The 13,323-nt window shown below is 51.5% G+C and overlaps 1 protein-coding gene across 1 annotated transcript; it reads right to left on the bottom strand.

Annotated features, from left to right (window-relative positions):
- Positions 1-7,562: 7,562 nt before the first annotated feature.
- Positions 7,563-13,007, bottom strand: DRD4 (dopamine receptor D4). Its single transcript, XM_036765334.1, has 4 exons — positions 12,744-13,007; positions 8,819-8,931; positions 7,927-8,477; positions 7,563-7,765 (listed from the first exon to the last, which is right to left on the bottom strand). The coding sequence occupies exons 1-4, from the start codon at positions 13,005-13,007 to the stop codon at positions 7,563-7,565; spliced, it is 1,131 nt and encodes a 376-aa protein (XP_036621229.1).
- Between the last annotated feature and the right edge of the window lie 316 nt (positions 13,008-13,323).

Genomic DNA, 13,323 nt, shown 5'->3' on the forward strand with positions numbered 1-13,323 from the left:
TGACCTCATTGTTGCATGCCTATGAAATCTGGACGGTCTACCAGCTCCATGACAGGAAAGTGAATGGCTTCCATTTGAATTGTCTTAGGAAGATTCTGAAGATCACCTGGAAAGATAAGGAACTGGATAAGGTCCTTTCTTGAACTAAACTGCCTAGCATTCAAACTCTACTGCAGAGAGTGCAACTCTGATGAGCTGGCCATGTCGCCCAAATGCCAAACATGTTTGCCTAAAAGACTCTTTTATGGAGAACTCACACAAGGCAGGTGCTCACATGGAGAAATGTGAGATGTGCAAATTTAGAGCTATCTCCACCCCAAATGTTCACATGGACTATTTGTGCCTGACTTGTGGGAGAGCCTTCTGAGTTTGTGTTGGTCTGATCAGCCACAGTCAGACAACTGTACCTTGACCCCAATATAGTGATCCTCATACCTTGACCCTGACATAAGTGGGACAACTCCTGCTCCAAAAGGACCTTGATCCTAGTGGAGGTGACCACATGGACCTACATGAGGTCTTGTAGATGCTTCTTATTGCAGACAATATGGTACTCATTGCTCCAAGTGTTGGGAAATTCAGTGATTCAAAAGAATTTGACCCAACAATTCACATGGGAAAAGAACAGTCTTCACATGGATGAAGGATCTCTCCTGACCACACAGACTGGACCATGTGCATTGAATGGACAAGCTATAGGTGCTCATCCCTGTACCTCCAACAGACCCTGGGAATGGATAGTGAACTGGAGTTAGAATTCAGTAGGAGGAGGAGAGTGGGATAGATTGCATTTGGTTTAAGATATAAACAAAGTCATCTTTCCAACATCTGTGTCCTTCCAGCCACATTATATGATGGATTCTACAATTTCTGAAGAAGAATATAAGAGCCTTCAGAGGACTGGATAACATGACAGAAAATGTGATGGATAATACTATAATAGATAAAGATATTTTATTCATGTGGGAGTTACCCCTAAATCAACTGTCTATATACAGTCAGACACTGACTTCCCCATGCCCCCCCCCCAAAAAGATCAGAATTAGTCTTTTTTAAGCTTGATGAAATTAATAACGGGAAAAAGATGTGGCACACAATTGAAACAACTCAATTCTGAATAACAAGTAATTGTTAATGAAAATTGAAAATGGACAATAAAAATTAGCACTACCAATTCTAACAATTTTATGCAGGAGTGTGATGGATGTAAATCAGTTTCCATAACAAAGGTGTTTCAACAATCCGGCTAGCAGTTTCTGTGGGGGTGTAAGATCCACCAACAACCAGCACCCAGAAAGCTGCCAACATGCTGCAAAAGCACATGTTCTTTTGATCTGCTTAACTAAGGAAAGCTACGTTAAGGGGTTGACAAGCTTACTTTAATTCAGCATACAAATATCATTCACTTAGTTCAGGGGAAAAAGCCATTACCCTGAACTTCAGAACAAAATACAAACAAATTACAAACATCGACAGGCAGACCTTGTCTGATTCAAATCCCAATACATAGTTACCAGAGTTTAACAAAGTCTCAGCATCTGGGTTACAAGCTGGAGGGCTTCTTAGCTGCAGCTGCCCGGGAGTCTCCAAACACCACCAAGAGTGAGAGCCCTGCACAAATGGCTGTCTTCTCTTCTTATAGGGTTTCAGATGTCATCAAACATCATCTGAATGACCAAAACTTGGGCTCCTATGATTGGCTCTTGAGTTAGCCCCTCCCCTTAGGACCCTGGGAGGTTCACATCCACATAGGTTAGGCTAACACCTGATAGGGGTTAGAGTCTGGGGCTTAGCACTTAGTAAGACTCAATGAAATACACTGAATTACTCAAAGGAAACAAAAGCCAAACTCTTCAAGGGTACTTGGTTGAACCAAGTGCTAAGAGCCCATTTTGCTTACCAACACACAAGGATTCCAAAAGGGCCTAGAAAACACCTTAAGCAGCAAACACTAGACTTCATGCCAAGTGGAGAAAGTTGGTAATCCAGTGAAATGCCAATTTAGAGTAGAATTGCATTTGTAAAATCTTACCAAGAAACCAGATTGTTTATGATGATTTTGAGAGTATCACTTCTTGAAGCAGAGACAAACAGTGAAGGGTACATTTTTATTTTTGGAAGTTTGTTAAGGGATCCACCTAAGGAGTCGTCTGAAGAGCTTTCATTTAAAGGATGACGATGGAGAGAGGATGTTGTTTTTCAGTCAAGTTCGAATCTTCACGATCTCATTTGGGGTTTTCTTGGCAAATATACTAGAGAGGTTTGCCATTTTCTTCTCCAGCTTATTTTACAGGTGAAGAAACTGAGGCAAACAAGGTGAAGAGAGTTGCCCAGGATCACACAGTAAGTGTCTGAGGCCAGATTTGGATTCAGGAAGATGAGTTTTCCTGATTCCAGGTTTGGTGCTCTATCCACTGCACCACTTGTTTGTCCCTGGAATGAGGATAACAAACAAGAAAAGTCAAAAAGATCTGTGGACATTTTTATGACAAAAATGTTCACCATTCAGGATAGTAGAACCACCACACTTGATTCTAACAGTTTCATATGTGCTCAGAGAAAAGGTGATAATTATACAAAAGTGAACAAAGATGGGAAAAACAGATGGATTGGAGTGTGCATAGCTTCATGTTCTGGTAACATAATTATGAGGATGTGGAGGGATTGATTTACAAAATGTCCGAAGGAGGGGGAGATATTAAAGGTGGGAAAAGCTCCTCAGACTTTGCTAACACTGAAAAGGGCACCAAGAGACAGCAACAACTAACAACCATCTACTTTCAGATGCACTGAGGACATCGGTAGGGAACAGGTAGGTTTTCACAAGCAGTACTTTACAGTGAACCACATCTTTACCACCTCATAATTAGCTGAAAGATGTAGAGAACACAACACCCCATTATGCTTATTGTTTGTTGATTGAGGGATGGGGGTGGAAGCTTTCAATTGGGTGGAGCAAAGCACCACCTTTAAGGCTCTCCTCCAACAGGCTGTATCCCACCTATAGTTTCAGAAGTGTTCAAGGTTTCTTCAAAGATAGAACAACAGAAATAACTTTGTTCAAAGACCCTCTCATCACAAAAAATCAGTCAAAGAGATGGGTGCTTTCCAAAGCTGTTTGCCTCTGTGTTGGAGAAATTATGTTAAAGAGGGATTCCCTGTGGATGGAACATCAGGAAGACCTACATTTGAATCCAGCCTGAGATACTAGCTATGTGTCCCTGGGATCATGGAGTACCAAGTTCCCAGGGTTGTTGTGAGGACCAGATGGGTTAACGTAGAAAGCACTTTGCCAGCCAACTAAGTTCAGGTGTGTCTTGTTACAGGTGACCTTGAACTGGTTGCATCAAGGGTCAGAACACTAGAGAGCCTCTTAGTATCTGTAACCACTCAAAAAAAGTTGTGCCTGTTCAGTCACACAACAAAGACCAAATGGAGGAAAAATATACAGTGCCCAAATTATGAGAATGCAATTGGCTGGATGCCTCCAGAACTTTCCAGTAGTATGCATATCTGGGACAAATGGACAGGAGGAGGAGAAGGCTGGGATGGCTTTCAGGAAATTTCCAAGATCCTGGCATGTCCCTGAACTTCTCCCAAAACAAAGAGCCATCTTTTATCTTTTAACCAGTGTTGTACATTGGCAAGACATGGAACAAGAAACTCTCTGAAACGATGGAAAATTGTTAGCTCCCGGGGGCAAGGGAGAGGCTCATAGTGGATATAGACATCAACATGCAACCAGTGAAGACGAGTGAGAATAAAGATGTCATCCGAGAAGTAGACTTGAGAAGAAGAAGATGAGCAAGTCACATGGCAAGGGTGAGGAATGGCAAGCTTCACTGATAGCCTTGGGATGTTCAGACAAAGTAAGGAAGGCCTTCAGCTCATTGGCCAGATGCATGCTCAAGGGCCAATTCATGAGAGCACTTGGACTAGAGTTACAAGACCGGCCATGAGTGAGATCACCTACCTCTTGGAGCGTGTGAGCCTAGGGTTGTCGAGTGATTGAATTGACATTTGAAGTAATGGCAAGGTGCTCTGTGGGCACCAGGAGGCTGCCAAGTATTGTCAGTGACCAGTTGTGCAGAAGAAAGGATATAAAAGATGGAGTCAAAGAATTGTGTCCAGAGAAGGAGATGGGCTGACCTTGGGTGGAGAGTGGGGAGCCACAGGAAGTGGGAATGGGTGTGGGTGGAAGTGAGGAAGCCTGGGAGAGTTGGAACCTAGAGAAAGGACCCAGGATTGGATGGACCATACCTCCAGAGGATGGAGGTCTATCTGGAGCCTTGGATGGAGTTTCCACCTCTGTGAGTTCATAGATTCATTGCAGGATTCCAATCCCTTATCCCACAAGTACTTGGCTGTGAAAGGTTCTTCCTTTATGGTATACACTCTAGAAGCCACTCTTTAGGTGTGAGACAACAGCCCTAACCCTAATTCTAAGCTGAACTCTCATTCTGTTCAGGGTGTTCTGGAAACCTCAGTTCTTTTCTGGGTTCTGGGTTCTAGGTTCCCTCATGGATGGGCCCTGACCTCCCCAGGAGCAGGCAGACCATTAGAGAACTAGGATTTCCTCTAAGGTCTCAACCCTACCTGATGGGGATGGAGGAATGGGTACAGAAAGTGCCATCACTAGCCTCTCACTCAGAGAGGATGTTCCCCTGTGTCCCTGGAGGAGGCTCAAAGGCAGCATCTTCGAGCCTTAGTACAAATTTGCAACCTGTGAGTGACTCTGAAATGAAGCTTTTAATAGCTCATCTGCTTATGCGTCGCTAGTGCCAGGCTGGAAATGTCCTCTGGGCTGCCTTTGAGGGAATAGGTTGCCTCCAGGCTCAGTCAAGTTCAAAGGGCAGGGGCAGGGGTGCCAGAAGGAACTGGGTCAGTGGGTAGGGGAGGGATGCCAGCAGATTGGGACAACTGGCTTCCATGGGGGAGCAGCACCCCTGAGCCCAGGAGGGAACGCTCTTTCTAGAAATAAGAGAGGAAATCATGAATGAAGTGTCCATCTTCCCAACTTTATTTAAAGAAACCAGTCATGAAAATTACATTTTATAAGTTTGGAAGAGAAAAATTAGTTAAACTTATACCAGCTTTTTTCAAGACTTTCTTGGTGAATTCATCCTGAACAAAAGGTACCCCTCTCCCCTGTCAGTAGCTGCCCTTGACCAATTTAGAATTCACCCAGACTCTACCCCTGCCCCTTTATGGGATGGGCAAAGGTTTTGTCTCTTCCTTGGCTAGAGCAGGTAGGCCTGGGAGCAGCAGAGCTTCCTGCTGATTTCTGATGAAGCCTTAAGCTGGGTTCCCAGTTGTTTGCAGTGGTCACCTTGGCAGACAGTCTTGCCACTTGCCCACCCCAGTGGCATAGGTGCTGTGCTGGGATCCTGGCAACATCCAGAGATTTGGGGAAAGTTAAATGGGGAAACCTGAATAGGCTGTGGCTGTCTTGTGAGGCAGCTGCTGACAGATCCAAGGAGATGCTGAAAAAGGTGACTGAGGCAATGGCCCATTGGCCCTACCCTGCTGGTGAGCCCAATGTGTGTGTGTGTGTGTGTGTGTGTGTGTGTGTGTGTGTGTGTGTGTACAGGACTGCTGCTGCTGGTCCTGCCTTGCTCCTGCCCTGCTGCTGCTCTGGCCCTGCTCCTGCTGCTCCTACCGCTCCTGCTCCTGCTGCTACTCCTACCCTGCTGCTCCTCCTCCTGTGGCTGCTCCTGCCCTGCTCCTGCTGCTGCTGCTGCTGATAGTCCCAAGTGTGAATCTTTCAAGGGTCCCGGGCAGGACAAGGCATAGCAGCCCTCTCTCCAAGGAGGTCTAAGCAGGTTGTTACTACCATGAATGTCTGCCTGGGCAAGGGCACATCTGGCCTGTCTAAGCAGGGATCTGAGGGGAGGCTGATCCTGACAGTGAGAGCCCCTCCCTCCCCAGCAGAATATTTTCACACCCTCTCAAGGCCTTTGCCACTGTGTCTCCATCGCTCCACTTCACGGTGCATAACTTTGCGAAGCTCAGCAGAGAACTCGACACCTTGAATTAGCTACTGTAGTTGTGGGATACTGAGTCAGACCCAGTCACTAGGGAGGGAGGAGCAGCATTGAACAGCATTAGGTCGCCCCTGGTTTGGAGAGGAAAACCCAGCAGAACTGTATCCTGGTGGAAGAAAGGAGGCCCAACTCCCCAGGCTGTGCTAGACCCAGCTCTGCTGTGTCAGCCTCAGTTCCTTTATCTGTGAAATGCCTCCCTCACAGGCAGTAAGAGAGAAGAGGAAAGGGGAGCTTCTGGGCTCCAAGGCAGGCAGCAGCCCCTTGGCCCTTGCATCATGCTGGCTGCTTGTGGAGTTGTCGAAGGCTGGAGTGGAAAGATGCCCTCAGAGGGCTCCAGGTCTAGCTCCCTTGTTATGGGATGGAAAGACCACTGGCTTCTGGATTCCAGTCCTCCCTGGGTCACTTAATTCCTATGTAACCTTCAGTCCCCAGCTGGGATGTGACCGAGTTGCCAGCAGCAGTTGGGGACTCACCAGTTGAGGGGCCCGGCCCAGGTGTCTTCTTTAACAAAAGCAAGAGTGAATGCCTTAGGCTGAGAAGACCTGCTTACAGTCTTGTCTAGAGAGTGTGGTGGGCTGACCTGTTCCCAGCGTCCCCCTTGCCGCTGAGCACTGAATGGGTCCCCACAGCTAGCAGACCAGCAGTCAGGCAGAGAGCCAAGGCCAGATGGGAAGGCTGCCTCAGACAAATCAGGCTTGGTCTAAGTGAGCATACAGGGACAGCTGGGAGTGCTGGAGGCAACCAGGAGGGATAGGCTGGGCACACCAGCCCTTTCAGGGAAGCCCGAGAGGGACTGCAATCCCCAAGTGACTCCTAGATGTGTAGGGAGGAAGGCCATTTCATTGCACTTACATTTCCCCACTCCTTCCCCCTGGAATCTTTCCCAGGATTCCCCCAAGGGTCACTGGTGGAGAGTCCATGGCCAGAGCCGGGACATCCAGATCTTATTGTCCAGTCGCCCTTTGGGTCATCAAGAAGACTTGGATTTGTCAGACAGAGAGGCACAGCCCTGGAGAGGGAGGAATTTGTGAAAGGTGGGTGGACAGTGGTCAAGCTGGGACAATTACGTCAGCTGGCATATAAATATCTCTAAACCCACCTCAAGCCCTGTCAGCACCCAGGGGCTCAGGAGGAAACCCTTCCCTCCCTGCCCCCTCCACGTGCTTTCTGAGGCCAGGGAAGTGCACATGCTCAGAACACCTCCGACAGCTCTCGCTATACTGAACTAGGGAGGAGGCCATGGGACAAAGAGCCACACAGGGAATCTACCATCTCCTCCTGAGGCGTCAGGCCCACCGGAGCCTCAGAGGACCTCTCTACCTGCATCAGGTCCCCAGATCCCCATCTTTTAACCAGCCATGCTCCCCCACCCAGAGCCCCGCCTCCCCCCAGCCAGTCTGCCTCTGAAGCAGCCACCAGCACCAGCCCCAGCTGGCCGATCAGGCACTAGGGCAGCTGTGATCCCATGACCCTGGAGGGGGCTGTCCTGGAGTCTGCCTCTGCCCTCACTCAGGTGTCCTAGCAAAGGAGCCCGAGCACTCGGCGGAAGAAACTCCTGAACTCCGTGTTGAATACAGTGTAGATGACAGGGTTCAGGGCACTGTTCACGTAGCCCAGCCAGGTGACGATGCTGACCAGCCTCTGGGGCATGGGGCAGGTTGGGCACAGTGCCCGAGTGACGTGGACCACAAAGAAGGGTGTCCAGCACACGAGAAAAGCACCTGGAGGCAGGAGTCTTCAGTGAGGCCAGCCCTGAACCTGGGGACGCACACCTCCCTCCCAGCCCAGGTGGGGCTCCCCCGGCCCCTTCCAAGTTCTGTGCTCCCCACCCTCCTCTCAGAGTTCCCCACCCGCCCTGTGAAAAGAAGACACAGACACCCACCGACAACCACGGGTAGCACCCTCATGGCCTTCCGCTCCCGGCCAGTAATCTTGGCTCGCTTCCTCGGGGGGCCAGCGGAAGGCAGCGCCTGTGGTAGTGGCTGCGTCTGCGGCGGGTGGGACACGGTCTGGATTGGGCCGTGGGATGAATAACCCGCAGGCCCAGGGCCTTCTGGCTCAGGCCCCGGAAACCTACGGCGAGGCCAGGGCTGCGGTGGCCGGCTGGGCCTGCGGGCAGCGCCGGGGCACATGCTCCGCCGGAGCTTGGCTCTCCTCGCCTCTTCCCAGGTTCGAAGGCGTCGGAACATGGCACAGTAGAGGATGAGCATCAGTGGGCAGGGCAGGAAGAAGGAGCAGACGGAAGAGTAGACGATGTAATTTTGGCTCTCCAGCTGGCACACCGCTGGGTTCCGGCCGGGCACATCGTTGAGGCCAAACAGCACTGGCGAGGCCACCGCGAAGGCCAGCCCCCACACTATGCCGATGAGCACCAGCTGCCGCCTTCCCAGCTGCTGCCGGCTGTAGTTCAGGGGCACGGAGACTGCAATGAACCTGGAGGGAGGCCAGGGAGCTAGGAGGAAGCCAGGAGAGACCTCTCCCCGTGAGGAAGGGGCCGTGAGCTACAGACCGGGGTCCGGAAAGTTGCCCACCGCTTGCTGGAGCCAGACTGGGCCAGCAACTTGAGACCAGAATGCTGGCCTAGGTTTTGAGGAAACTAGGTCCCCCAAAGTGAGAGTTAGGGAGAACAGGTATTGGGGTTCATTGGACAAGCATTTCCTAAGTATCCGCTGTGTGGCAGACTCAGGAAAGAGAGGCCAGGCTAGGCTGGAGGCCTGGGCTGGGAGGGGCTCAGGGCCTACCTGGGTTGGGGGAGAGGCTGGGGGGAGGCCCACCTGTCCACGCTGATAGCACAGAGGTTGAAGATGGAAGCTGTGCAAAGCATCACATCCATAGTCATCAGAGCATCACACAGAACAGTGCTTAGAGCCCATACGCCACCCTGGTACTGGGACAGATGGACAGAGGTTGGTATCCCTGCCCCCCAGGGAACACACCCGCCCTGGTACTGGGACAGATGGACAGAGGTTGGCATCCCTGCCCCCCAGGGAACACACCCACCCTGGTACTGGGACAGATGGACAAAAGTCTGAGGTCTCTGTCTCAGCCCCTGACACCTGCCCTCCTCTTCCCCCCCCCCCCAGGGAACACACCCACCCTGGTACTGGGACAGATGGACAGAGGTTGGCATCCCTGCCCCCCAGGCAACACACCCACCCTGGTACTAGGACAGATGGACAAAAGTCTGAGGTCTCTGTCTCAGCCCCTGACACCTGCCCTCCTCTTCCGCCCGCCCCCCCCCCAACACACCCACTTTGATATTGGGACAGATGGACAAAGGTCTGAAGTCTCTGTTTCAGTCCCTGACATCCCCCGCCCCTCCCCAACACACCCATCCAGGAGCTGGGACAGAGAGCTAGAGGCTGTGAGGCTACACCCCTATGCCCTCAGGCCTCTCCATCTCAGAGCACAGGCTGGCTCAGAGCTGTGTGCACCATGGACCTAGATGGGATGTAGCTTTGGCCAAAATAGCTGTGCCTACTCTAGCCTGCTCAGGAGAAGAAAAGCTTGGTTTGACCTGGAAAGCCCTTCCCCTGCCTCTCCCCCTCCTCCTGCCTCTGAATTCTTGCTGTGGTCCTGGTCATCTCCCCCATTCACTGTTTCTCAGGGAGGGGTGCTTCCTAGGGTGTGGATGTGTGGGAATGTGGGGAAGGGCTGCTTGGACCATTCCTTTCCCTTATACACGGACATCTAGCCCCTACTGTTATCTGAGGGGACACTCTGTGGTTTTGTGTAGTAGGCCGAGCCTTGGATTTTGAATCAAAGGCCTTGGTTTCTGATCCTGACCAGGCCACAGTGCCTCAATTATACCAGATGCTCTAGGATGGACCTCCTTCATCCCACCTCTCTCTGACTCCCTGGAGTCCTTTGAACCAAATGATCTCTAAGGTCCCTGACAATTCTCAGCCTCATATCCTCTGCTGTTTCTAGCTCTAGAAATTTCTGACAAAGAATCAGGTGACTGGAAAGTCTTCTCTTCACTGTACATCATGAGGGGCTCAACAAGGCCCGATACTCCCCAAAATGAAGTACTGGCTCCCCCTTTTCTGTCCTCCCCCTGGAGATTAGAGGCTTAGTGGACAAGACGTCAGAGTTCAGAGTGACCCCTCCCTCCTTGGATTAGCCTGTCCTCATCCCCTACCCTTCGCTGTCCTTCACACCACCTGTGAGGACACATTCACACAAAGACCCTAGAGTAACTTGAGAAAGTGTGGGCTCACAGGACACCCCCCCCCACACACATACACACACTTCCTTCAGACAAAGCAGCAGCATCTGTACTGATGGCTGTACCAACGTTTGGGATGAGGCAATGAGTCCACAACAAAGCGCAGAAGTTCACCCTCCAGCCCCCCTCCATGGGAAGGAGGATGCTGAGAGAGCAGAAAGTGGCCAAGGACTGCCTTAGGCCCACAGGACCCATGATACCAACCTGATGACCCCAGTGGACAACAGATTGAGAGACACCTGGGTGAGAGATGGCAGAGACTGAGCCCAGAGCCTACCTGAGCTGGGAGGCCTCAACCTTCCTTAGGTCTGGAAGGCCAACAAGACTTTTGTCCCAAGGGCCTGCTCAGCCCCTTTCATCCTCTTCTCCCCCTCCCTCCCCCCAATCTCCTTCCCTCTGAGGGGAAAGAAGAGGTGACTGGGAGCAGCTGTGCCTACAGCAGCCCTCCTTCCTCATCTCTGGTCACCCATTCTCCACCTGTTCTTTATCTCTCTCACTGCTGTCCTCTGGAGCCTCAGCCTTCCCTGTCCCAGAGCAGGAGATGAGGAGACAAGACACAATGCTCTGCTCCTCTCTTGTTCCATTCTTCATTACATTGCGCCATGTCTCTGAAAACTGGAATCTCCCTCCTTTCTGCCCAGCCAAGGACTACTGACCTCAGCCCCTGTCCTAGGCCTTGTCTTCATCCCTGGGCATGCTCCTGCAGAACCTCAGGCCCCCGGAGGTGACCCAGTCTACCTCCTGCCTCCAGACAAATGAGTATTATAAGTTGATTTGGGATTTATAGAGAGAGCCTGTCTTTACCTGTAAAGTTACATCAGGCACCTTGCTCACTTCTTGGGGGAGAAACAAGAGAAGGAATGCAAGGAGTGGGGGGCTGGAAGAAATCTTTTGGCTGAATTTCCCATTCTTTTGTGCCTCTGAGTCTAGGAGGTGAGAGTCAAAGGGGGATAGACTATCCCTACACACTTCACTGAGAAGATTTTTATTAAAAGGCACAGAGGTTGAATTAGGGAGAAAAATTGGAGACAAGATGAAGAGATGTGGGCCAGACGTCAGCAGATGGACCTGGCACTAGCTGAATGGCCATACCCAAAGAGTATTCATTCATGGCTTCATGTCACCTCAGAAGGAGGTTTCCAGTGGAGTGCCCTAGAGATCTGTCTAGGAGCCTATGCCATTCCATATTCTTATCAGTGAGCTAGGATAAAAACCTGAATGGCTTGCCTATCTAATGTGCAGATAACTGAGTGTTAAGAAGGTAAACTGACTCATTGGATAATGTAGGCTAGCCAAAGAGGATCCAAAAACATCTTGATGGGCTAGAAATGGGCAAGGAATAGGAAGAAGAGCCAAGTAAGAAATCCTTGGACCTTTGGATTCAGTTCGTTTCACAGAAACAGCTGGGGTAAGGAGAAAACCACTCCCACTAAATATCTTCTGAGAGACTCTCAACATTGGTCTTTGGGCAGAGCAAGACAGTTAAGAAGTCCTGTGGTTGTTCAGACTTGAACTGACAAAGCAGATTAGCATTGAGAAAATGCCTTGAAGTAGTCTCTAAGCAAATCTCCCCCCCCCCCATTCTCTCCCTCACTCTCCTCTCCACCCTTCCTCTCCCTCCATCCCTCATCCCTCTTCTGTTTCTCCCTACATCTCTTTGTCCCCCTCCATCACCCTCTCCCTCACTCTCCTTCCCAGCCTTCCTCTCCCTCCATCCCTCTTCTATATCTCCTGACATCTCTCTCTCTGTCCCTGTCTCTCTTTGTCTCTTCCTTTCCCCTCCATCACTCCCTGTCTTCCTCTCCCTTTCTCTCTCTACATCTCTCATCCCTCCTCTGTTTCTCCTGACATTTCTGTCTGTTTGTATGTCTGTCTCTTTTCTCTTCCTGTTGCCTTCCTCAGTCTATTGCTATGTTCTGTCATCTTCCTTCTCCTCCTCAATCTCCGGAAACCAGGTCTGGTATACGAGTCTAGAGGACTATGGAAGGGATGGGGACAGTGGTCAGAAGGCAGGACAGTGTCAGATTCAAGATTTCGAGAGATGAAGTGTGTGTGTGAAAAGAGTTAATGAAGGAGGGTTAAGGGAAGGATGGGACAGACACGAAAGGAGAAGCAGGATAGGGGATCTAAGGAATGAGAGGCAGGGACCGAGAGACAAGAAGTACACTAGGCTAGGGGGTTTTAGAGGGTTCCCTCGAGGAGGCGAGCAGGACCCTGAGTCCGGAGAATCGGAGTAGAAGGTTCAAGGAACAGACAATGAATGAGGCTGAAAGAATTGACAGTGGGGGGTGGGGTGGGAAGTGATGACCTTTAGCCAAGGGAGGGGGGAAGGTCCAGAGTCGAGAGCGGAGGTAGGAGGTCCAACAGAGGAGAGAGACACTGTAAAAGGGGTGGGGGTGTATCGGGTCTAGGAAGCAGGTTCGAAGGACGGACAGAGCCAGGGGGGCGTCCTGGGTCAGGGCTCACCTCACCTCGGAGTACACGAAAAGGGGGAGGACCAGCAGCGCCAGTAGCAGGTCGGCTGCAGCCAGGCTCACGATGAAGAAGTTGGTGGGGGTCTGCAGGGCACGCTCCGCCGCCACGCTCACACACACAAGTGCATTGCCAGCCAGCACGGTGGCCATGAGCAGGATGCCCCCAACCAGAGCTCCCACATGCGGCTCAGGCGCCCCCGGGGCCCCTCTGCCGCTGCCCAGGAGCTCACTGGCATTCGGGAAGCTGCGGTTCCCCAGCATGGCCTAGGACAAGTCCACTTCAGCACAGCGGACAGCGCCGCATCCCCGCAGCCTGGGACTCGGCGGGGCGCCGCATTCCGGGAGACTCAACTCCACCGGAGCCGCCCGAAGAAGGACGAGGGTCGCCTTGGGGAGGGGGACTCGGGGCTGGGCGTCCCCAACCTCTAGTCCCAGAGTGAGTGGACCCTCTCTCCGATCCTTGGCTGCTGAGATCGGCTGCACTGCTCCACGCGAAAATTCCCTAGCTCCTCCCCGCCCTCGCCCCTTCTCGGCCCCGCCTTCTCTGGCCTCTGAGGAAAGCACCCCCCCCCCCGCC

The sequence above is a fragment of the Trichosurus vulpecula genome, chromosome 6, assembly GCF_011100635.1.
Source record: "Trichosurus vulpecula isolate mTriVul1 chromosome 6, mTriVul1.pri, whole genome shotgun sequence".
NCBI classification, from domain to species: Eukaryota; Metazoa; Chordata; class Mammalia; order Diprotodontia; family Phalangeridae; genus Trichosurus; species Trichosurus vulpecula.

What these genes read in the sequence shown, in the direction of transcription:
- DRD4 (XM_036765334.1), bottom strand. Translation starts at nt 13,007, where the DNA reads ATGCTGGGGAACCGCAGCTTCCCGAATGCCAGTGAGCTCCTGGGCAGC. An exon ending in CCCTTTTCGTGTACTCCGAG is followed by an intron (nt 8,932 to 12,743) that starts GTGAGGTGAGCC and finishes CATCTGTCCCAG; the next exon opens with TACCAGGGTGGCGTATGGGC. An exon ending in GGTGCTACCCGTGGTTGTCG is followed by an intron (nt 7,766 to 7,926) that starts GTGGGTGTCTGT and finishes TCCTGCCTCCAG; the next exon opens with GTGCTTTTCTCGTGTGCTGG.